This window comes from Oryctolagus cuniculus, assembly GCF_964237555.1.
Source record: "Oryctolagus cuniculus chromosome 16 unlocalized genomic scaffold, mOryCun1.1 SUPER_16_unloc_1, whole genome shotgun sequence".
Taxonomy (NCBI): Eukaryota; Metazoa; Chordata; class Mammalia; order Lagomorpha; family Leporidae; genus Oryctolagus; species Oryctolagus cuniculus.
The window spans coordinates 5,011,152-5,035,363 of NW_027208201.1; the positions used below are offsets into that span (position 1 = coordinate 5,011,152).

General features: G+C 39.8%; 1 protein-coding gene across 1 annotated transcript in view; it reads left to right on the forward strand.

The window, feature by feature from the left end:
• Window positions 1-1,665: 1,665 nt before the first annotated feature.
• Window positions 1,666-24,212, forward strand: part of LOC127485640 (vomeronasal type-2 receptor 116-like) — a 33,085-nt gene continuing 10,538 nt past the window's right edge. The window contains exons 1-5 of the mRNA XM_070067603.1: window positions 1,666-1,826; window positions 5,078-5,369; window positions 7,164-7,970; window positions 17,989-18,249; window positions 19,659-19,782. Of these exons, the coding sequence (XP_069923704.1) occupies window positions 1,666-1,826; window positions 5,078-5,369; window positions 7,164-7,970; window positions 17,989-18,249; window positions 19,659-19,782 (1,645 nt within the window). The remainder of the gene's footprint in view (window positions 1,827-5,077; window positions 5,370-7,163; window positions 7,971-17,988; window positions 18,250-19,658; window positions 19,783-24,212) is intronic.

The window sequence follows — 24,212 nt, forward strand, 5'->3', positions numbered from 1 at the left end:
CAACTATTGCGGCCAGTTGGGGAGTGAACCAGCGGATGGAAGACTTGTCTCTCTGCCTCTGCTTTTCTTTCTGTGTAACTCTAACTTCCAAATAAAGAAATAAATCTTAAAGAAAGAAGCTAGATAGTAATTGAGGAAGGAAGTGAAATATCTGTAAACTGAAAACTGTAAAATCTTGAGATAAATTTTAGAACACAGAAATAAATAGAAAGAAATCCCATGTTCATGGCCTGGAAGGACTAATAGTGTTAAAATGTACATAATACTGAAAGCCATAAAGTGATGTAGTGCAATCCTGACAAAATTCTTATGTCATTTTTCACAGAAGTAGAAAAGAACCAAGGTTGCCAGGCTGGGAGTTTAGAGACCCAGGGAGATATTGGTCAAAGGAATCAGAATTTCAGTTAGGCAAGACCAGTGAGTTCAAGTGCTGTCTTGCACGTCGTCATAGGGAAACAGGGACACCATTTTGTCCACTTGCAAAGTACTTAGTCAGTAGACTTTAAGTGCAGTCAACATATACAGATGAGAAGCATGTGAAGTAAAATACACAGTAAATACTTGAATGGAGCTAACTGCAATGTATATAGATATCAAATTGAATCATTTCCTTGGAAGCAAAATCTATACAATTTAAAGTAATCCATTGAAAACATGCAAGGAAATTCTGTTGAGAATGTTTTCTCTGAAAAGTGAGGGAAAATATGTGTGATGAGGAAGTCAGTGTTTGGAGCAGAGCATAGTTCCTTTCATTTGTCACATGGAAACCATGTAATGCTGACGGGGCTTCCAGAATTTTGAATGGGCAGAGCATCAGTGAAGTGGGAAACTGGATTAATAGTGTGCAGAGGTACATATGGGAGTGAACTTGTACCCTTTTCTGGATATGCCTACACATTTACAATCACAAAGCCTATTTTTTCCCAGCGGAGTTCTGTAGACTTGAGAGTGATATTAGTTAGACACAGCAATGAAGAGACTGGGTGGGGAGCACAGAGTCATCAGTGATGAATATCAGCCCTTGACTTCTATCCTGCAGATATGTGGAATGATGCAACTGGATGTTTTGTTGATCCCAGCACCAACTCTTTCAGAACTAGCCAAACACACCAAGAAGGGCACTGGACTAACAGCCATTTGTGCGCTGTCCAATCATTCAGTGGTCCCCAGTGCCTTGTTGGGCCATGATGAAATCACACAAGGAGGAAAGGAATGAGAGTCCAAAACATGTTTTTCAAATGTGTTTTCCCCCAGAATGGAGGGTGACAGGTGCAGGGCCCCAGGGCAGGGTGATCCCTTGAGTTTCTGTATGAGACACAGTGAAGCAATGAAAAGGCCAAGCTCCAAGTGCTGTGCTGATCACAGGGACACTAAGGGCAATGTCTCACTGCATGTCTCACTTCCTTAGAAATGACTGCCTGTAGTTGCTAGATGTGCCCCTTTCTGACTCACTAGATTGGCACACAGCAATACTGGGAATCAGCTGCGCCCTGCACAGGGAGCAATTCTCTACAGGTTTTTGAGCCAGCCACCACCTGCCAGCTCCTTGTTCCCTTCTCTCAACTGACATTTTGGGCTTCATCTCTGCATTGTGATAACCCTGGCAAGATGTTGTCTATGAGCCTTCTGTGCCTACTCCTGCACACTATACACACTTCACAGGGCATGAGTTACAGCCAATGCCATCATTACCTTAAGCCAAGTATCAACCAAGATGGAGACCTGATCCTGGGTGGATTTTTCCCTCTCTACTACCCAGAACCAGAAACTGAAAAGCTCCAGATGTCTTTTATATATCCTCCCAAGCATAGAACTGTTGTGTCTTGGTAAGTTCAAGATTGTATGCATGTATTAAGTGTGGTTATGATAGAATGTGAGTGTATATTACTGTGTTTAATCCTTTCTGAGAATTCTGGAAGGTATGCAAAAAGTGGCAGAAATGCCAATAAAGAAGGGCACAGATTCCTTCCTTTCTTGTTCCTTCCATGTCTTCCTGTTCATTTTTCTATTTGCTTCTTATTTCTTCAAGGACAGAGCAGTGACATTAATATCTCTGTGCCCAATCCATTTTCTTGGATATCTCAGGAGCAGGCCTGGACATAATGTGGGGACTCCAGATCCCATCCTACCTGCTTGCATGGAGTGAGCACAGGTGTCCTGAGACACTGAGACCCTGGTCTGGGGTCAGTGTTAGGATTAAGGGGTCACTCTGAGTGTCAGTGCTGACAAGAGCATTGTCAAAATGCAACCGAGAGTGAGTCCATGTGTGTCTGAGATGTGCCACCATAACAGACGGTGTCTAACCACATGTCAATAACTGAGCCCCAACAGACTGCAGGCATCAAGTCCCTGAAAGTCATAAGGAGAAAGGGGTTTATCTTCTCCAATTCTGTCACTTGGATCCTGAAGGTTCTTCTCCAGGAACCACACAGAAACTGCATTAATTCTGGGCTTGACGCACCTGAGCAGCATGTGTTTTAGTAACTGTTAACATTAATGTGTGGTGAGGATTAGAAACAGACATCCTGTCTCTGCACCCTTGGTGGTGGTGACAGTGGAGTGTGCTTCTGACTCACTGCAGAGAACCATATGCTCATGTGTTCAGAAGAGGGTGAGGCAGAGAGATGTTGGTTTAAATGGTGTGTGTTGGTGCATGTCAGTGCCTTTTGGAATTTAATGCTTATCAGTTCAGCAGGTTGCCAAGCACTGGGGGCAACTGATAATGTGGCTGGTGACCTTTGAGGCACAGTGTTAGTGTGTGCTCTCTCCTAGTCTGTGTTTTCACAGTGTTCTGTCCCTTCTCAATGTTTCATTGATTTTGTCTGTTCTTAATTTGTATATTCTTAGCCAAGATGCCTAATGGGACATTTATGGTAAACATTTTAAGCATGTGAATCTTCTGGTTGTGCGGCAGCTACGGATTGTACTCTGTCTGATATAGGGAGATAGGATGTGATTATCTGAAGGTGAGTTAATCTCTCATCTCAGGGATGCTGTGTGGGAGACAGGGAGGACCTGCCTTTTGGTAATCTTAGGGTGAAAGCTTTAGATCATGCCATGGAGATGAGGCCAGGCTTTTCTCCCTGCCTTCTCTTCCCCAGGTAAAAAAGTGTCTGGCCACTCTATTTTGTGCAGACCTGCCAGCCCTCTTGTGCTTGTCACAGTCTAAAATTGCATATGCTTCAATCCCCTTGATGGGCTCAGATGATTGATGCTTTCTGGAGTTTGACTTCAAGCTCCAGCTTCAATACAGGGAAATAACTTCCCTACAGCTGATGGAAGATACGTTGTTACTTGCCTGACTGATGGGAATTATTTTATGTGCATATCCCATACTTGTTTGCCTAGTATTTGGCCTTTGACTTGGCATTCATTTTGTGTGACTGTAATATTCTAATGATAATTTTTATTTAATAAACTGTATATTTTTCTGAGATGATAGGATGCATCATTGAATAATGAGATAAAGTTTTTTTTATCAAGGTTCTTTAAAATAGTTCCCAAATCATTGCTGATAAAACTGCAGATGTTCATCACCCGCTTACAAATCCCCACACTCCTTTTCAGTGTCTCCACATCCTTCATTCTTTCTCTCCTGCATACCACTCATTTGTCTTGTGTCTGTAAGGATCAGCCTGTTATGGACACTTCATGTGAATTGATTCATATCCTTTGTGGTCTTTTGTGATGACATCTTGCAGTGCACCATGTTTTCCTGTTTTATCCATGCTGTGGCTTGCAGCAATATTTAGTATACTTTTCTCAACATTGTCTTCAGGGACAAAAGAATTAAGCTAGCCAACTTTAAGCTGATAGCAAGTGCTATAGATATCCTGGGGTGAATGCGTTATGCCCTTTGAAATGAAATATTATACTAGGAAGGCCAATGTATAAAAGAAAAAAGTCTATTCAATGGTTTTAATTTATCATTCAAATAAATAGAGCTAAGCTATGGACACATGCCAGGAACACAATTTATTTCTCAGGTCAACTTCATTGTTAACAAGAAAGTCCTCTGTACGATCTGAAAACCTCCTGGGATTATATGTGTATAGAATGGTGATTTTTACCTATCAGATACAATTAAATTTCAAACTCCACATATAAGAATAACATGTACAACACTGTGTGACATAATAGAGAAATACCTTTCAACTATAAGCAAAGCACTGCCAATTACAAACTGTATGAATATATATTGTAATATTGAGGAAAAGGACAAATTCTTAGTTATGCCCCAAATAGAAACATATCCAAGTACAAAGGACTAAAGGAATGACTGGATAAATATATTGAGTCCCGTGTAACTTATTACCAGAAAGGAATTTTCTTAGCATTCAAATTATGGAAGAAATGTAAGAAATTAGAAAAATCCAGAATTCCAAAGGAATGCATAGTGAGATAACAGAACATATACCCTTTTAGGTACATAAAACAGGAAAGCTCTTCTTAAATTCTAAGAAATCAAATTTTCACTTAAGTTATTTAGAAAAATGGAGAGAATATGCAAATATAAAATATGAAATGATAATTCAATACAGAGAAAAATGAAAACCAAGTGAACATCTCCAATTATCCAACAGAGTTTATGGATAAATTCTTATGTTTGAAAGAAAACAAAAAGTTAAAGCTGACTTGAACAGAGTGAAATATTGTATTAGGAAATTATAGCAAGGACAGGGTCAAATGGCTCAGATGGACCTAGCTGAAGAGGAGAATGTTCTAAAATTTGGGACAACTGATGAGTCAGGTGGTATTCAGCCTACTCCAGAAAATACTGAAAACAGAAATGCTTGCTCCTGGGTGTTGTCCTTAAGTTGGGACACATCAAGGCTTTCCTAAAGGGTTCCTGAAGGTGAGTGTGAGAACAGACATGGTTGATTTCAGAGGAGTTCAAGGGCCATTCCACAATCATCTAGAGCACTTGGAACTTCACTCACACCTCCTCCTTTTGCTAGAGCTGAGGCACCACTGAGTGGAAGCCTGAGTCTGATCATTGCTGCCTCAGGGCGTGGCATTGTTGTTGCTCTGAATTCCATAGTCTCACCCTTCTCCCTGATGCTGCTCCTCTCTTTAGGTGGCTGTGGAAGAACTACCAATATGTGCTGGCCTTCCGCTTTGCCATCCAGGAGATCAATAAAAACCCCCAGCTACTCCCCAACCTGACCCTCGGTTTCAAATTCTACAATGCCTTTGCCAGTGAACAGTACACCTTATTGAGCATAGTGTATTGGTTGTTTGGGGCCACTATAGCTTTACCTAACTACACCTGCCATACACAAGGCAGACATGTTGCCATCATTGCTGGAACCACATCAGCATTGTCTGTTGAATTTGGAACGCTTTTGGAGCTCTACAAAACCCCACAGGTAATGAGTTGTGAATCTGGAGAACAATAGTTGAATCTCCTCCAACACTATTCTCTCACCTCTGAAGAAAGGGAAATGCGGCATCTCCCTGTGGTATGAGACTGACCCCATGGGAATTCCTGGGGTGATTAATAGTGGAGGGAGAAGAAACAAAAGGAAGTAGCAGGGAATGCTGAGAGCCTCCCCCCAGATGACTGTCTAGGGCCTGTGTATCCATCCCCCACCAGCTGGAGACATTGGCAAATACAGCTCCATACTGCATCAGACATGTCCACAGCACACAGAGGTATCCTGTCCTAGTGCGGCACTGTCTCGGGAGGGATCCAGAGACCAAGCAATATTAGATGTCAAGATATAAAGACTTGCACATATGGTTTCTGTTTGGGCAAGTCTGATGGCTATGTGAGTCCAAAGATTTCCAAGGCAGTTTTTAAGATGATCGATTTATTTGAAAGCATTAGGGATTGGGAAAGTTACACCCCCCACCCCCCAACATGGAGAGGGAGAGAGAGAGCGGAAGGGAGAGAGAGAATGGGAGAGAGAGCTTCTATTCACAGGTTTACTCCATAAATGCTCACAATAGCCATATATGAGTCAGGTAGAAGCCAGGAGCTAGGAACTGAATGCAGATCTCCCACTTAAGTGGCTATGGTCAAGCACTTGTGTCATGTTCTGCTGCCTTTTCAGGCATGTTTGCAGGAAAGTGGATAAGAAGTGGTGTAGCCAAGCCTTGAACTGGATGGAGTTCTGAAATGGGATGCTGGTGTTACAAGTTGGAACTTAACTCATCTGACCCAAACTGGCTACACCCAGAATGTTGAGGCTCAATTCAAGTTAGACAGGAATTCACCTAATCCCTGTGCCCAATCATCCTTTTTTCACAGGCACACAAATCGATTTCTTTGCAGCATTCCCAGTCATAATTGTGCTTACTAGTCCTCATGTCTTGCTGTTTTTATTTGAGGGCCAGAGAAATACACACATAGACACACACACACACACACACACACACACACACAAAACAGACGGACAGAATTCCCATCTGCTGGTTCACTCACCAATACCTCCCATGATGTTGGACTTAATCTGCCACAGCAGAAGCATAGAGCCAGGAATGAAACCCCATATGAATGTAATAAATTAAATTACTTGAGCTATAATTATTGTCTCCCAGAGTCTGCACTAGCAACTTAGAGATACTTCACCAGGGACCTGCTACACAAGCAGAAATCAGGACATGTATATGCCAAACATAGGCCACCTGGTGATCAGAGGATTCTGGTTTGGAAAAATTATTTTGCCCCAAATCAAAGAGGGTTGGTGATTGTATCCTTGGAGACAATGCAGGATTCCTGTGGTAATCAGTGCACTCCAGATACAAAGAGATCAACACAGTAGAGATTTCTGTCTCAGAGTTATCTACAATGGTGGCTGCTGGAGGAGGTGGCTCTGCTCCACCAGTCACCCTGGGCAAGGATGGGGAAAGACCACTGGCTGGGTGAAGTAGCATCCAAAGTTCCTTCTTCTCAGTCCCCACTGCAGCACAGGAAGAGCATACAGAAACTGACAGATTTTCTTTAAATGTACATTTATTAACCTAAAGCAATGGGCATGTGAAGCATGGTCTTCTCTGTGGCCAAGATAGCAGGATTCTTTGTCCATTCCTGCCATGCACTTTGTCTTTACTCAGTAGCATACTGCAGAAGGAATCCCTTGTTTAGAATTTTTTTCACTCACTTACGAGAAACAACCCAAATCCCACAAAAGTTTGATTGTGTTTTTCTTTGCTTTTAGCTCACCTATGGCCCTTTTGATCCCATGCTAAATGATAAGGACCAGTTTCCCTCACTCTATCAGATGGCCAGCAGTGACAGCTCTTTGGGCCATGGAATGATCTCCTTGTTGCTGCATTTTGGCTGGACTTGGGTGGCGCTCTTTGTGTCTGATGACATGAAGGGAGAGCAGTTCCTTCAGTACTTTGAAGCAGCGATGCTCAAGAAAGGAATCTGTGTGGCCTTTACAGTTAAGCTCCCTGTCACAAAGAAGTTGTATGCAGATAGTGATCTCACTTTCATGAGTAGCATCAGAGTTTCATCTGCAAATGTGCATATACTCTATGGTGATGTAAGAGGTCTCATCAGCGTGGACATTTCAGTGCAGTCATATTTAACCATGGGGAAGGTGTGGATCATGACATCAAAGTGGGATCTTGTCATTTCTGAGACAAACCACATGCTGCACTCTTTGCATGGAGGCTTCTCTTTTTCACCCCACAAGGAAGAAATCCCTGGCCTCAAACTTTTTGTCAGGATGGCAAAGCCTTCTCACTACCCAGAAGACTTTTACTTCAGTAAATTATGGCTTTTTCATCTGGCCTGCTCACTTGCAGGATCATTTTGTGGACATATTGGAACCTGCTCACCAAATACTTCCTTAGAGTTTCTTCCAGGACATATTGACTTGCTGACCATATCTGACTCCAGCTATTTAGTCTACAATGCTGTCTACACAGTGGCCCACGTCCTCCATAAAATGATTTTGGAGAAAGTAGAAATGAGATCCTTAGCAGAAGCATCCCAGCCCAAGATTCTTCCCTGGCAGGTAAACCTCCCCTAGAACAGAACAGACACTGCCCACTTGATGGAATCTAGAGATGTTTTATTAAGGTATAGCATCATGACCCTGCTCTCATTTCAAGGTCAACAGGATTGCAATAAATGATTTTTTTAAAAATTATTTCTTTATTTGAGAGGTAGAGTTACAATAAGAGGGAGAGACAGAGAGAAAGGCCTTCCATCTGCTGGTTCCCTTCCCAAAAAACTGCAATGGCTGCAGCAGGGCTGATCGAAGCCAGGTGCCTGGATCTTCTTCTGGGTCACCCACATGGGTTCAGGGGCCCCTGCACTTGGACCTGGAAGCTGGGATCTTTCCATTGGTTACAGCTATATCTGTGATTGTTGACTTTGGCTGGAGTTTTCAGTCATTGCCGATTTTGAATGTGTACTATTAGAAATTGTATCAGAAAATAGTGTTTTTTTACTTTGCATAACTAAGACTTTCAAATTTTATTTATTTATTTAAAGGGCACAGATTTCATGTATTTATATGTCAATGTAAGAAAAATAACAACACTTCCCACCCTTTCTCCCTCACTCCCACCCTTCATCCTCCTTCTTTTATATTTCTTTTAATTTTTGTGATAACATACTTTCAGCCTACTTTATAATCATATGCTTAAACCTCTACTAAAGAAGGAATTTAACCAGTAGTAAGTGGATCACTTTCTCAGGAGTATAGTCTACATGGGCTATAGATAAGAATCAAATCTCAGGATATCTATGTCACTCATTTATGTTTATATTTAAAAATGCATACAAACAATAAGTAAAATGAACATATAATTAGATCTGTACTATTAAGTTTAGTCTCTGAAAATATTTTAGTGAATAATTCTCATCTTTATCAGAACCTATTATTTTAAAAGAAATTTTATTTATGTTATATAGGTTTCATGTATTTCATGTATACAATTTAGGAACATAGTGATAATTCCCCTCCTAGCCTCTCTCCTGCTCACACTCCAACTCATCCCCCTCCTCCCTCTCCAATTCCAACTCTTAATTTTTGCAAAGATCTATTTCCAGTTTACTTAATGATCGTATGGTTAACCCTACACTAAGTAAAAGAGTTCAACAAATAGTGTGAAGAAAAAACCTCTCTCTTCTTCAGCAGAAGAGACAAGGGTTGTAAACCATTATTAAATCTCAAAATGTTTGTTTCACTCCAATACATTATATTTCAGGTACTGTAATAGTTACCTTGGTTCAGAAAAAATATATGGTATCTATCTTTTTGGGACTGGCTTATTTCACTAAGTATAATGGTTTCCAGTTGCACCATTGCACAAGGCAGGATTTCATTTTTTTCAGCTGAGTAGTAAGCCATAGTGCATATATGCCATAATTCCTTTATCCAGTCAACAGTTGATGGATGTCTGGGGTGAATCCATATCTTAGCTATTGAAAATTGTGCTGTAATGAACATGAGGGTACAGATAACTCCTTCAGGTGCTGATTTCTTTTGGTTTGGGTAAATTCCCAGGAGTGGGATGGCTGGATCATATGGTAGGTCTGTATTCAGGTTTTTTTTAATAGAAAGCTTTTATTTAATAAATATAAATTTTCAAAGTACAACTTCTGTGGTTCTTCCCCCCATACCCACCCTCCTACAATCCCAAACAATCCCAAACAATCCCACCACTTACTAGTGCTCCCATCCCCTCTTCATTGATTTATTTTTAATTATCTTTATATACAGAAGATCAACTCTGTACTAAAAGTAAAGATTTCAACAGTTTGCACCCACACAAACACACAGAGGATAAAGTACTGTTTGACGACTAGTTTTACTGTTAATTCTCATAGTACAATACATTAAGGACAGAGACCCTACATGGGGAACAAGTGTAGAGTGATTCCTGTTGTTGATTTAACAATTGACAGTCTTATTTATGATGTCAGTGATCAACCGAGGCTCTTGTCATGAGCTACCAAGGCTATGGATGCTTCTTGAGTTTAGACAAGGCCATAGTCAAAGTGGAAATTCTCTTCTCCCTTCAGAGAAAGTTACCTGCTCTTTTGATGGCCTCCTTTCCACCGGGATCTCAGTCACAAAGATCTTTCATGAAAGGTATATTTTTGCCACAGTGACTTGGATTTCCATGCCTGAAATGCTCTCCTGAGCTTTCTAGACAGATCTGAATGCCTAAAGGGCTGATTCTGAGGCCAGAGTGCTGTTTAGGGCATTTGCCATTCTATGAGTCTGCTATGTGGCCTGCTTTCCATGTTGAATCGTTCTCTCCCTGTTAATTCCATGAATTGTTATTAGCAGACATTTTTCTTTGGCACTTAATCCTATCTTTATGATCATTTATGAACTTAAACTGATCACTTTAACTAATAAGGTGGCATTGGTACCTGCCAACTTAGTGAGATTTGGAGTCCCATGGGAAGTTTTTAGCTTTACCCTTAGGGATAACTCCAAGGAACGTGTGCTGAACTGTCCATCTCCCCCCTCTATATTCCCACTCCTATTTTAAAGAGGGATAAATTTTCAATTGGATTTAACCACCTAAGAATAAATGTGTGTTAAGTAAAGTGTTCAACCAATGGTATTAAGAAGAAAAAGAAAATACTAAAAAGAATAAAATAGAAAGCTGTTCCTTGACAGTCATGACAAGCGCTGATCAAGTCATTTCTTCTTATAGTGTCAGTTTCACTCCTACAGGTTTCCTTTTAGGTGCTCAGTTGGTTGTCACAGGTCAGGGAGAACCTATGATATTTATCCATTTGGGACTGGCTTATTTCACTCAGCATGATGTTTTCCAGATTCCTCCATTTTGTTGCAAATGACCAGATTTCACTTTTATTTATTTATTTTTTTGCCGCTGTTAGTATTCTATAGAGTATATATCCAATAATTTATTTATTTTTCTAGGTGCAAATTTTTTTTTATTTAGTAAATATAAATTTCCAAAGTACAGTTTATGGATTACAATGGCTTTCCCCCCAATAATTTCCCTCCCACTTGCACCCCTCCCATCTCCCGTTCCCTCTCCCATTCCATTCACATCAAGATTCATTTTTCAATTATCTTTATATACAGAAGATCGATTTAGTATATATTAAGTAAATATTTCATCAGTTTGCACCCACACAGAAACACAAAGTGTAAAATACTGTTTCAGTACTAGTTATAGCATTACTTCACATTGGACAACATATTAAGGGCAGATCCCACATGAGAAGTAAGTACACAGTGACTCCTGTTGTTGACTTAACAATTTGACATTCTTGTTTATGGCATCAGTAATCTCCCCATGCTCCAGTCATGAATTTCCAAGGCTATGGAAGCCTTTTGAGTTCACAGGCTTCGATCTTGTTTAGACAAGGTCATAGTCAAAGTGGAAGTTCTCTCCTCCCTTCAGAGAAAGGTACCTCCTTCTTTGATGGCCTGTTCTTTTTACTGGGATATCACTCGCAGAGATCTTTGATTTAGGTTTTTTTTTTTCCAGAGTGTCTTGGCTTTCCATGCCTGAAATACTCTCATGGGCTCTTCAGCCATATCCAAATGCCTTAAGGGCTGATTCTGAGGCCAGAGTGCTACTTAGGACATCTGCCATTCTGAGTCTGCTGTGTATCCCACTTCCCATGAAGGATCGTTCTCTCCCTTTTTTATTCTATCAGTTAGTATTAGCAGACACTAGTCTTGTTTGTGTGATCCCTTTGACTCTTAGACCTATCAGTGTGATCAATTTTGAACTGAAATTGATCACTTGGACTAGTGAGATGGCATTGGTACATGCCACCTTGATGGGATTGAATTGGAATACCTGGTATATTTCTAACTCCACCATTTGGGGCAAGTCCGATTGAGCATGTCCCTACTTGTACATCTCCTCTCTCTCTTATTCCCACTCTTATATTTAACATGATCACTTTTCAGTTAAAATTTAAACACCTAAGAATAATTGTGTGTTAATTACAGAGTTCAACCAATAGTACTAGAGCAAAAAATACTAAAATGGATAAAGTATGACATTGTACCTCAACAGTCAGGACAGGAGCTGATCAAGTCACTGTTTCTCATAGTGTCCATTTCACTTCAACAGGTTTCCCCTTTGGTGCTGTTAGTTGTCACGGATCAGGGAGAACCTATGATATTTATCCATTTGGGAATGGCTTATTTCACTCAGCATGAGGTTTTCCAGATTCCTCCATTTTCTTTCAAATGACCGGATTTCACTTTTATTCTTTTTTTTAACTGCTGTTAGTATTCTATAGAGTAAATATCCAATAATTTCTTTAAGCATTCTTCCATTGATGGGCAACTAGGTTGATTCTAAGTCTTAGCTATTGTTAATTGAGCTGAGATAAACATTGAGCTCTTTTTTTTTGCCAATTTAAATTCCCTAGGGTAAATTTCGAGGAGTAGGATGGCTGGGTCATAGGGTAGGGCTATATTTAGAGAGAGAGAGAGAGAAAGAGAGAGAGAGAGAGAGGGTCTTACATCCAATGGTATGCTCTCCAGTTGGCCACAAGGGTAGAGCCGCACTGTTTTGAAGCCAGGAGCCAGGAGCTTCTTCCAGGTCTCCCACATGGGTGCAGAGGTCCAAGGACTTAGACCATCTTCTACTGCTTTCCCAGGCCATAGCAGAGAGCTGGATCAGAAGTGGAGGAGCTAGTCTCCAACTGGCACCCATATGGGTTGCTGGTGCTTTAGGCCAGGGCGTTAACCTGCCGTGCCACAGCCCCAACCCCCATAGTGACTTTTCCAGTTTGCATTCTCACCAAAAGTGCATTAGTGTGCCTTTTTCCTCATATCCTCACCAGCATCTGTTGTTCATTGATTTCTCTATGAAATCCATTCTAAACTGGATGAGGCGAAACCACATTGTGGTTTTGATTTGCGTTTCCCTGATGGCTAGTGATCCTGAACATTTTTTCATGTGTCTGTTGACCATTTTGATTTCCTCTTTTGAAGAACGTCTGTTTAGGCCCTTGGCCCATGTCTTAAGTGGGTTGTTTTATTGTGGTGGAGTTAGTTTATCTCTTTGTAGATTCTGGCTATTGATTCTTTATCAGTTGCATAGTTTGCAAACATTTTTTTTCCCATTCTGTTGGTTGCCTCTTCAGTTTCCCGACTTTTTTTTGCATTACATAAACTTCTCAATTTGATGTAATCCCAGTTGTTAATTTTGGCTTTGACTTCCTGTGCTTCTGGGGTCTTTTCCAAGAAGTCTTGGCCTGTGCCTACATCTTGCAGGTTTTCCCCAAAGTTCTCTAATAATTTGATGGTGTCAGGTCATAAATTTAGATCTTTAATCCATGTTGGAGGGATTTTTGTGTAAGGTGTAAAGTGTGGAAATTCAGTTTCCGCAGCACCATTTGTTGAATAAACTGTTCTTGCTCCAGGAATTGGTTTTAACTCCTTGATCAAAAATAAGTTGGGGGGCCGGTGCTGTGGCACAGTGGGTTAAAGCCCTATCCTGAAGCACTGGCATCTCATATGGGCACTGTTTCTAGTCTCAGCTGCTCCTCTTCTGATCCAGCTCTCTGCTATGTCCTGGGAAAGCAGTAGAAGATGGCTCAAGTCTTTGGGCTTCTGCCTCTCTGTTGGAGATCTGGAAGAAGCTCCTTCTCCTGGCTCCGGATTGGCACTGCTCTAGCAGTTGCGGCCATCTGGGGCGTGAACCAGCAGATGGAAGACCTCTCTCTATTGTCTCTGACTCTCTCTGTAACTCTGCATTTCATATAAATTAAATAAATCTTAGAAAATAGAAGTTGGTTATAGATGTTTGGATTGATTTCAGGTGTTTCTGTTCTGTTCCATTGGTCTATCCATCTGTTTTTGTACCAGTACTAGGCAATTTTGATTATAACTGCCCTGTAGTATGTCTTGAATCTGTTATTGGGATGCCTCTAGCTCTGTTTTTGTTGTATAAGGTTGCTTTGGCTATTCGAGGTCTCCTATGCCTCCATATGAATTTCAGCATTTCTTTTTTCCAAATCTGAGAACAACATCTTTGATATTTTGATTGGTATCACATTGAATCTATAAATTGATTTTGGAAGAATGGCCATTTTGATGATATTGATGATTCCAATCCACAACCATGTAAAATTTCTTCATTTTTTGGTATCTTCTTCTATTTCTTTCTTTAAAGTTTTATAATTCTCATCATCGCGTTCTTTGACATCCTTGGTTAAGGTTACTCCAAGATATTTGATTTTTTTTTTAGCTATTGTGAGTGGTATTGATCTTAGAATTTCTTTCTTAGCTGTGGCATTGCCTGTGTATACAAAGGCTATTGATTTTTGTACATTGATTTTATATCCTGGAACTTTGAGAAACTCTTCTATGAGTTCCAATAATCTCTTAGTAGAGTTCTTTGGATCCTCTAAATAAAGAATCATATCATCTGCAAAGAGGGATAGTTTGACTTCTTCCTTCCCAATTTGTATCCCCTTGATTTCTTTTCTTTTTTTGCCTAATGGCTCTGGTTAAAACTTCTAGTACTGTATGAAATAGCAATGATGAGAATGGGCATCCCTGTCTGGTACTGGATTTCAGTGGGAATTCTTGCAACTTTTCTCCACTGAGTAGAATGCTGGCCGTGTGTTTGTCATAAATTTCCTTTGTTGTGTTGAGGAGTGTTCCTCTATACACGGTTTACTTAGAGTTTTTCATCATGATAGGGTTTCGTATTTTTTCAAATGCTTTCTCTGCATCTATTGAGATAATCATATGGTTTTCTTCTGCAGGTTGTTAATGTGGTATATCACATTGTTTGATTTGTGAATGCTGAACCATCCCTACATACCAAAGATAAATCCCAGGTGGTCTGGGTGGATGATATTTCTGATGTGGTGTTGCATTCTATTGGCTAGAATCTTATTGAGGATTTTTGTGTCCATGTCCATCAGGGTAATTGTTCTGTAATTCTCTTTCAATGTTGCATCATGTTTAAGTTTAGGAATTAAGGTGATGCTGGCTTCATAGAAAGAATTTGGGAGGATCCCTCTGTTTCAATTGTTTTGAATAGCTTGAGAAGGATTGGAGTTGGTTCTTTACATTTCAGGTAGAATTCAGCAGTGAATGCATCTGGTCCTGGGCTTTTCTTTGTTGTGAGGGCCTTTATTACTGATTCAATTTCTGTCTTCATTATGTGTCTGTTTAGGTTTTCTATATCTTCATGGTTCAAGGTAGGTCTTAGGTGTCCAGGAATCTATCCATTTCTGCTAGATTTCCCAATTTGTTGGCATACAACTCTTTGAAGTAATTTCCGCTACCTCTTTGAATTTCTGTGGTGTCTGTTGTTAAATTTCCCTTTTTCATCTCTATTTTTATTGATTTCGGTCTTCTCTCTCCTTTTTTTGGTTAGTTGGGTCAATGGTTTGTCAATTTTGTTTATTTTTTTTAAAAGTACCTCTTCGTATTGCCGATATTTGGTAATGTTTTTTAGATTCAAATTTGTTGATTTCTTCTCTAATTTTAATTACAGATTTTGTTGCTGGTGGATTTCTTAAGAGAGCCATTCTAACAGGAGTGAAGTGAAACCTCATTGTGGTTTTGATTGGCATTTCCCTGATGTCTAGTGATCCTGAGCATATTTTTAAGTGTCTGTTGGCAATTTGATTTTCCTCTTTTGAAAAATACCTATTCAAGTCCTTTGCCCATTTCTTTCTTAATGGGGTTGTATTTTTTGTTGTTGAATTTCTTAAGCTCTTTATAGATACTGCATGTTAACCCCTTATCAGTTGCATAGTTTGCAAATACTTTCTCCCATCTGTTGATAGCCTCTCCATTTTGCTGAGTGTTTCCTTTGTGGTGCAGTAGCTTTTCGGCTTGATGTAATCTCATTTGTTAATCTTGGCTTTGATTGCCTGTGCTTCTGGGGTCTTTTCAAGAGTCTTTGCCTATGCCGAAGTCTTGCAGAATTTCCCCAATGTTCTCTCGTAATTTGATGGTATTGGGTCATAGATTTAGGCCTTTGATCCATTTTGAGTGTGTTTTTGTGTACGTTGTAAGGTATGGGTCTAATTTTACACTTCTGTAAGTGGAGATCCAGTTTCCCCAGCACAATTTGTTGAGGAGATTGTGCCTTCTTCAGGGATTTATTTTAGTTCTTTTGTCAAATATAAGTTGGTTGTGGATGCATGGATCGATTTCTGGAGTTAAGAGCCCATTACATTTATTCTCTTCTGTTTGTTGACTTACTTTTTCAGGGATTTCTATTGAACTTCATCTGATATGTTACGCAGGACAAAGTGCTTCAAGAATTCGAATGCAAGTCATGAGAAAACAAAGATAAACAAATGGGTCAAATTTTTTGAAATTATGCAAAAACCAGAATATATGGCCATATTGGATAGTAGTTATTACATTTGTATTTCTGTATACACTGTGGCCTATGTGCTTAGGAGATACATTTTTTGAAAGTAGAAATGAGTTCTACATAATATCCTAGAGAAGGTTCCATGCACTGCTGAGAAGAATGTAAAATCTTCAGCTGTAGGCTTGAAAGTTCTGTATATATCTGTTAGATCCATTTGGGCTATAGTGTCATTTAAATCTACTGTATCCTGGTTGATCTTCTGTCCTGTTGCTGTGTCTATTTCTGAGAGTGGAGTATTGAATTCCCCAAGTACTATTGTATTGGGGTCTAAGACTCCCTTTAAGATGACTCTGAGAAATAGAGTGTGTTACAAAATCTGCAAGAATGAAGGAGCAGAAATTGTGGTCATATTTCTTATGTACGAGACTACTGAGGATGCATGTTAGCACAGGATATGCCTTCTGGGTTACAGATGGTTTTGCCTGGATTTTCATCACAGCTTGTTTGAATCTACTCTTTCCCCATATATAGAATATATTTAGGAAGTTCTGTTTGCATGTGAAAAGTACAAATAGATGAATAAATTTGTTGAACAAATAGGTGTGTTATGTAGAAGACAAATATGTATCTGTAAAAATTAACATCAGAAAGTTCACTTCATAATCTATCTTCTATTTTACTTATAGGAGTGTTTTATTTTTTATTTTACTTTTTATTTTTTTGACAGGCAGAGTGGAAAGTGAGAGAGAGAGAGAGAGAGAGAGAGAGAGAGAGAAAGGTGTGCTGGCGCTACAAGGTGGAGGATTAGCCTATTGAGCCACGGCGCCGGCTGAGTGTTTTATTTTTATTTGTGATTAGATTCACACTTTAGAAAAGTAAACAGAATTATGAAGAATTCTTCCACAGAAATAACTATGGATTATTTGGAAATCTTCTGAAAATTATTTAAGAATTAATTGATAGCTATTTAAATATAAAAACTTAGTTTTATCCTGCAGCAGGTGTGTTGTACCCAGAATGTCAAGGGTTAACATATACTATCAGTAACCTCAGGACCATCAGTATATTTTAAATTTTGTTTTTGGCCATACAGTCCTACCTGCAATGTCAAAGATAACCACACTTACCATAAAAAGTGACCCAAAATATTTAGAGAAAAGACACTCATGTATTATTTCAAACTCTGTTAAGATATAAATACATATATCTATGTATCGTTGCATATATAGAGGACATGCACACATTTTTATAAATATGGATCTCAGTGCTAAGAGGGGTCTTGAGTCAGTTCATGGAAAATGTATATGATGAAATTAACATGCATAGATATCTAATTTTTCAATCAAAATAACTGATATTTCATTCTATTTTTGAACCTTATGAAGGCCCTGTGTATGCACATATCTGTGACATATCACAACTGTCAAGGTATTTAAAAGACCAACCATGTTGTACTCAATTGGTTATATTAGGGTTAGTTTCCATAAAGCCCCACCTAAACCTTCTGGCTGCAGCAGAGCCTTGCAATAGTTCCCCTCTGAACCCCACAAACTACAATTTTTCTGACTGGATACAACCATTCTACTTTTATATTTGGGGGGCGGGGAACAAATGTTCTCTTCACTAGAAGTTGTTGACCATCCAAAGAATTAAACCTGGAACATAGAGAGGAGGGTAGAAAATGCTTGTTCAGTGCATATACATCTCCCTCTAATTTGAAAGGTCTCCCTGTTTCCACTTATTCCTGTTCTCCAGCTTCATCCAATCCTGAGGAAAATCCAGTTTACAAACCGTGCTGGAGATGATGTGTCTTTCCATGAAACAAGACACCATGTGGTACATTATGATATTCAGAACATTGTAAATTTTCCTGCTGGATTTCGGTTGCTGGTTAAAATTGGAGAATTTTCCTCTAAGAGTCCACATGACCAAGATTTGCTGATCAATGAAGACATTATAGAATGGCCTGTTGGATTCAAAAAGGTGCAGTTTTCTTTTTATATTGGATAACTACTACAGAGAGATCTGAGTAGAGATCTGAGTAGAGCCTTGGGAGATTAAGTGTGAAGTGACCATGTGATTCCCATTTCCCATCTTGGCACTTAACTGATGGTGTTCCTTACACATATCCTGAGCTAACACCTATCAGAAGAGCATGAGTGCATAGCCTTACCTTTTCAGTTTTGTCATAATTATTGGTGTAGCAGTTGAGTTAAAACTAGACGAAGTTAATGAATAGAGGCAGAGACCCAGGTATAGATATATAGATCTTTAATATATCTCTGTATATAATCTCAACTTTTTAATCTCATAAGTCACAGTCTTTCTTTTTTTAATTTTTTAAAATTTTTTATTTGAATGGCAGAGTTAGAGAGGAGAGAAGTGGGGGGAGATCTCTTCTGTCTGCTGGTTTATTCCCCAAATGGACAACAGGCAGGGCTGGGCAGGTCCAAAGTCAAGAGCCAGGGACCTCTTCTGGGTCACTCATGTGGGTCAGGGGTCCAAACACTTGGTCCATTCTCTGCTGCTTTCCAAGGCATGTTAGCAGGGAGGTGGATTGGAAGTGGAGCAGCTGGGATTAGAAATGGTGCCCATATGGGATGCTAGTGCAGCAGGAGGTGATTTAATCTGCTACACCACAAGACTGGCCCCCCTTGTTTTATATATATATATATATATATATATATATATATATATAAACAGGCAGAGTGGACAGTGAGAGAGAGACAGAGAAAGGTCTTCCTTTGCCGTTGGTTCATCCTCCAATGGCCACTGTGGCCAGTGCACTGGGCTGATCCGAAGGCAGGAGCCAGGTGCTTCTCCTGGTCTCCCATGGGGTGCAGGGCCCAAGCACTTGGGCCATCCTCCACTGCACTCCCTGGCCACAGCAGAGAGCTGGCCTGGAAGAGGGGCAACCGGGACAGAATCCGGCACCCCAACCAGGACTAGAACCCAGTGTGCCAGCTCCGTTATGTGGAGGATTAGCCTATTCAGCCACAGCGCCAGCCCTGCCCTTGTTATATTTTCATGCATGATAAGTAGAAGTACATAATGGGTTGACTTATTCATCTTCTTGCAGTTACTATTCCCATATTCCTTTACCACATAGAATAATGCATTTTAAAGATTTTAGATAAAGTGAGTTGATACGTATGACAATGCCCAAGGGATCTAACTGATATTATATGAAATAAAACTGATAAGGTATTTTTGTAATACTTGATAAAGAAACGATGAGGTGGGAGTGATGATCATAGAAACCTGCATTAAATGTCATAGTCATGGCCTTCAGTTGAAGGTCAGTGTTATGCTGTAAGGAGGGAAGTATTGACACCCATTATAATGGCTGATAATATGGAAAACCATGATCAATGCTTTTCTTTTTCCTTCAGACTCCCCAATCTGTGTGTAGCCAGAGCTGTGGTCCAGGATTTCGGAAAATGTCACAGGAAGGAAGACCTGTCTGTTGCTATACTTGTGTTTTTTGTCCAGAGAGAGATGTTTCCAATCAGACAGGTAGAAAATACAAAATTTCAGATTGACAGCTTTACTGTCCTAATTATTTCTCAATAAAAAAGAAACCAAAGAGATTTGCAGTGATTTCATACTGCACCGTTGTTCTCAATTCCTGCTTATTCAAATTCATTAAGTATATCCATGCATGATTATTACTGCTACTTCTTTATGTGTAAGCTGTTGTCTTGTGATATTCCTTCTAAAATATATCTGAAAGTGCTAGATAAGACAGTATTCTTCTCTGATTTGCAGGTAGAACACATTATATTCTTCTTTTTTAATTTTTTGACATGCAGAGTGGACAGTGAGAGAGAGAGAGACAGAGAGAAAGGTCTTCCTTTGCTGCTGGTTCACCCTCCAATGGCCGCACCGTGCTGATCCGAAGGCAGGAGCCAGGTGCTTCTCCTGGTCTCCCATGCAGGTGCAGGGCCCAAGCACTTGGGCCATCCTCCACTGCACTCCCTGGCCACAGCAGAGAGCTGGCCTGGAAGAGGGGCAACCAGGACAGAATCCGGCACCCCGACCGGGACTAGAACCTGGTGTGCCAGTGCCGCAAGGCAGAGGATTAGCCTAGTGAGCCATGGCGCCGGCCGAACACATTATGTTCTAAGACATATAAGATGTGTAATCACCTAGGCTTCCTGTTGGTGTCTAGAAGTCTTGAACGAATACATGTTTATACACACATGATAAGCACAAAGCTATTGCAAATATTTCATTATATAATTATTGCATTCCTTTTTTAACTTTTATTTAATGAATATAAATTTCCAAAGTACAGCTTATGGATTACAATGGCTTCCCCCCCATAACTTCCCTCTGAAGTGCAACCCCCTTTCCCTCTCCCTAGCCCCTTCTGTTCACATCAAGATTCATTTTCAATTCTCTTTATATACAGAAGATCAGTTTAGCATACCTTAAGTAAAGATTTCAACAGTTTGCACCCATGTAGAAACACAAAGTGTAAAATAGTGTTTGAATACTAGTTATAGCATTAAATCACAATGTACAGCACATTAAGGACAGAGATCCTACATGAGGAGTATGTGCACAGTGACACCCTTGCTTATGGCATCAGTAATCACCCTAGGCTCTTGTCATGAGTTGCCAAGGCTATGGAAGCCTTTTGAGTTCACCAACTCTGATCATATTTAGACAAGGTCATAGTGAAAGTGAAAGTTCTCTCCTCCCTTCAGAGAAAGGTACCTCCTTCTTTGATGACCTGTTCTTTCCACTTGGATCTCACTCACAGAGATATTTGATTTAGTTTTTTTTTTCTTTTTTTTTTTTTGCCAGAGTGTTTTGGCTTTCATGGCTGTAATACTCTCATGGGCTTTTCAGCCAGATCACATGCCTTAATGGCTGATTCTCAGGCCAGAGTGCTGTTTTGGACATCTGCCATTCTATGGGTCTGCTGTGTATCTCACTTCCCATATTGGATAGTTCTCTCCCTTTTTTATTCTATCAGCTAGTATTAGCAGACACTAGTCTTGTTTATGTGCTCCCTTTGTACTTAGTCCTATCATTATGATCAATTGTGAACAGAACAGAAATTGAACACCTGGACTAGCGAGATGGCATTGATACCTGCCACCTTGATGGGATTGCATTGGAATCCCCTGGTATGTTTCTAACTCTACCGTTTGCGGTAAGTCAGCTTGAGCATGTCCCGAATTACACATCTCTTCCCTCTCTTATTCCCACTCTTATATTTAACAGTGATCACTTTTCAGTTAAGTTTCAACACTTGAAAATAACTGTGTATTGATTACCGTATTCAACCAAAAGTATTAAGTAGAACAAACAGAAAAAAACTAAGAGGGATAACGTATTAAGTTGTTCATCAACAGTCAGGGCAAGGGCTGACCAAGTCACCATTTCTCATAGTGTTCATTTCACTTCAACAAGTTTCCCCTTTGGTGCTCAGTTAGTTTTTCGCCGATCAGGGAGAACATATAGTATTTCTCTCTTTGGGACTGGCTTAAACACTAGGCATGATGTTTTCCAAATTCCTCCATCTTGCTGCAAATGACCGGGTTTCGTTGTTTTTGACTGCTGTCTAGTATTCTATAGAGTACATGTCCCATAACTTTTTTAAACTTTTATTTAATGAATATAAATTTCCAAAGTACGGCTTATGGATTACAATGGCTTCCCCCCCATAACGTCCCTCCCACCCGCAACCCTCCCATCTCCCACTCCCTCTCCCCTTCCATTCACATCAAGATTCATTTTCGATTCTCTTTATCTACAGAAGAGCAGTTTAGCATACATTAAGTAAAGATTTCAACAGTTTGCTCCCACACAGAATCATAAAGTGAAAAATAATAGATGATTTTTTAAATGATGATGAAATCAGATCAGACCTATTGCCATGTTTAATCCCAGTGAGAGTCAAGTTGGGAATTGATAATTTCTTCTTCTTCTTATTTTTTTTTTTACAGACGATCAGTTTAGTATACATTAAGTAAAGCTTTCAACAGTTTGCATCCCCATAGAAACACAAAGTGAAATATACTGTTTGAGTACTTGTTATAGCATTAAGTCTCAATGTACAACACGCTAAGGACCGAGATCCTACATGAGGAGTAAGTGCACAGTGACTCCTGTTGTTGACTTTACAAATTGACACTCCTGTCTATGGCATCAGTAATATCCCCATGCTCCAGTCATGAGTTTCCAAGGCTATGGAAGCCCCTTGAGTTCTCTGACTCTTATCTTGTTTTTAGTCAAGGTCATAGTCAAAGTGGAGGTTCTCTCCTCCCTTCAGAGAAAGGTACCTCCTTCTTTGAAGACCTGTTCTTTCCACTGGGATCTCACTCCCAGAGATCTTTCATTTAGGTGATTTAGGTGTTTTTTTTTTTTTTTTTTTTTTTTTTTTTTGCCAGAGTGTCTTGGCTTTTCATGCCTGAAATACTCTCATGGGCTTTTCAGCCAGATGGGAATTCCTTTAGGGCTGATTCTGAGGCCAGAGTGCTGTTTAGTACATCCGCCATTCTATGAGTCTGCTGAGTTATCTTGCTTCCCTTGTTGGATCACTCTCCCCTTTATTCTATCGGTTAGTATTAGCAGGTACTGGACTTGTTTATGTGCTCCCTTTGACTCGTAGTCCTTTCATTATGATCAATTGTGAACTGAAATTGATCACTTGGACTAGTGAGATGGCATTGGTACATGCCACCTTGATGGGATTGATTTGGAGTCCCCTCGTATGTTTCTAACTCTACCGTTTGAGGTAATTCAGCTTGAGCATGTCCCAAATTGTACATCTCTTCCCTCTCTTATTCCCACTCTTATGTTTAACAGGGATCACATTTCAGTTAATTTTCAACACTTAAGAATAACTGTGTATTAATTACAGAATTAAACCAGTAGTATTAAGAAGAACAGAGAAAAAATACTAAGAGGGATAACATATTAAGTTGTTCATTAACATTCTGGGCTATGCTGATCAAGTCACCGTTTTTCATAGTGTCCATTTCACTACAACAGGTTTCCTTTTTGGTGTTCAGTCAGTTGTCACCGATCAGGGAGAACATATGGTATTTGTCCCTTTGGGACTGGCTTAGTCACTCAGCATGATGTGTTCCAGATTCCTACATTTTGTTGCAACTGACTGGATTTCGTTGTTTCTTACTGCGGTATAGTATTCTAAAGAGTACATATCCCATAATTTCTTTATCCAGTCTACCGTTGATGGGCATTTAGGTTGGTTCCAGGTCTTGGCTATTGTGAATTGAGCTGCAATAAACATTAATGTGCAGACAGCTTTTTTGTTTGCCAATTTCATTTCCTTTGGGTAAATTCCAAGGAGTGGGATGGCTGGGTCGAACGGTAGGGTTATATTCAGGTTTCTGAGGAATCTCCAGACTGATTTCCATAGTGGCTTGACCAGTTTGCATTCCCACCAACAGTGGGTTAGTGTCCCTTTTTCCCCACATCCTCGCCAGCATCTGTTGTTGGTAGATTTCTGTATGTGAGCCATTCTCACTGGGGTGAGGTGAAACCTCATTGTGCTTTTGATTTGCATTTCCCTGATTGCTAGTGACCTTGAACATTTTTTCATGTGCCTGTTGGCCATTTGCATTTCCTCTTTTGAAAAATGTCTATTGAAGTCCTTGGCCCATCTCTTAAGTGGGTTGTTGGTTTTGTTTTTGTGGAGTTTCTTGATTTTTTTGTAGATTCTGGATATCAACCCTTTATCTTTGTATAGTTTGCAAATATTTTTTCCCATTCTGTCGGTTGCCTCTTCACTTTTGTGACTGTTTCTTTTGCAGTACAGAAACTTCTCAATTTGATGCAATACCAACAGTCAATTTTGGTTTTGACTGCCTGTGCTTCTGGGGTATTTTCCAAGATCTTTGCCAGTATGTATATCTTGCAGGGTTTTTCCAATGCTCTCTAGTAATTTCATGGTGTTGGGTCATAGA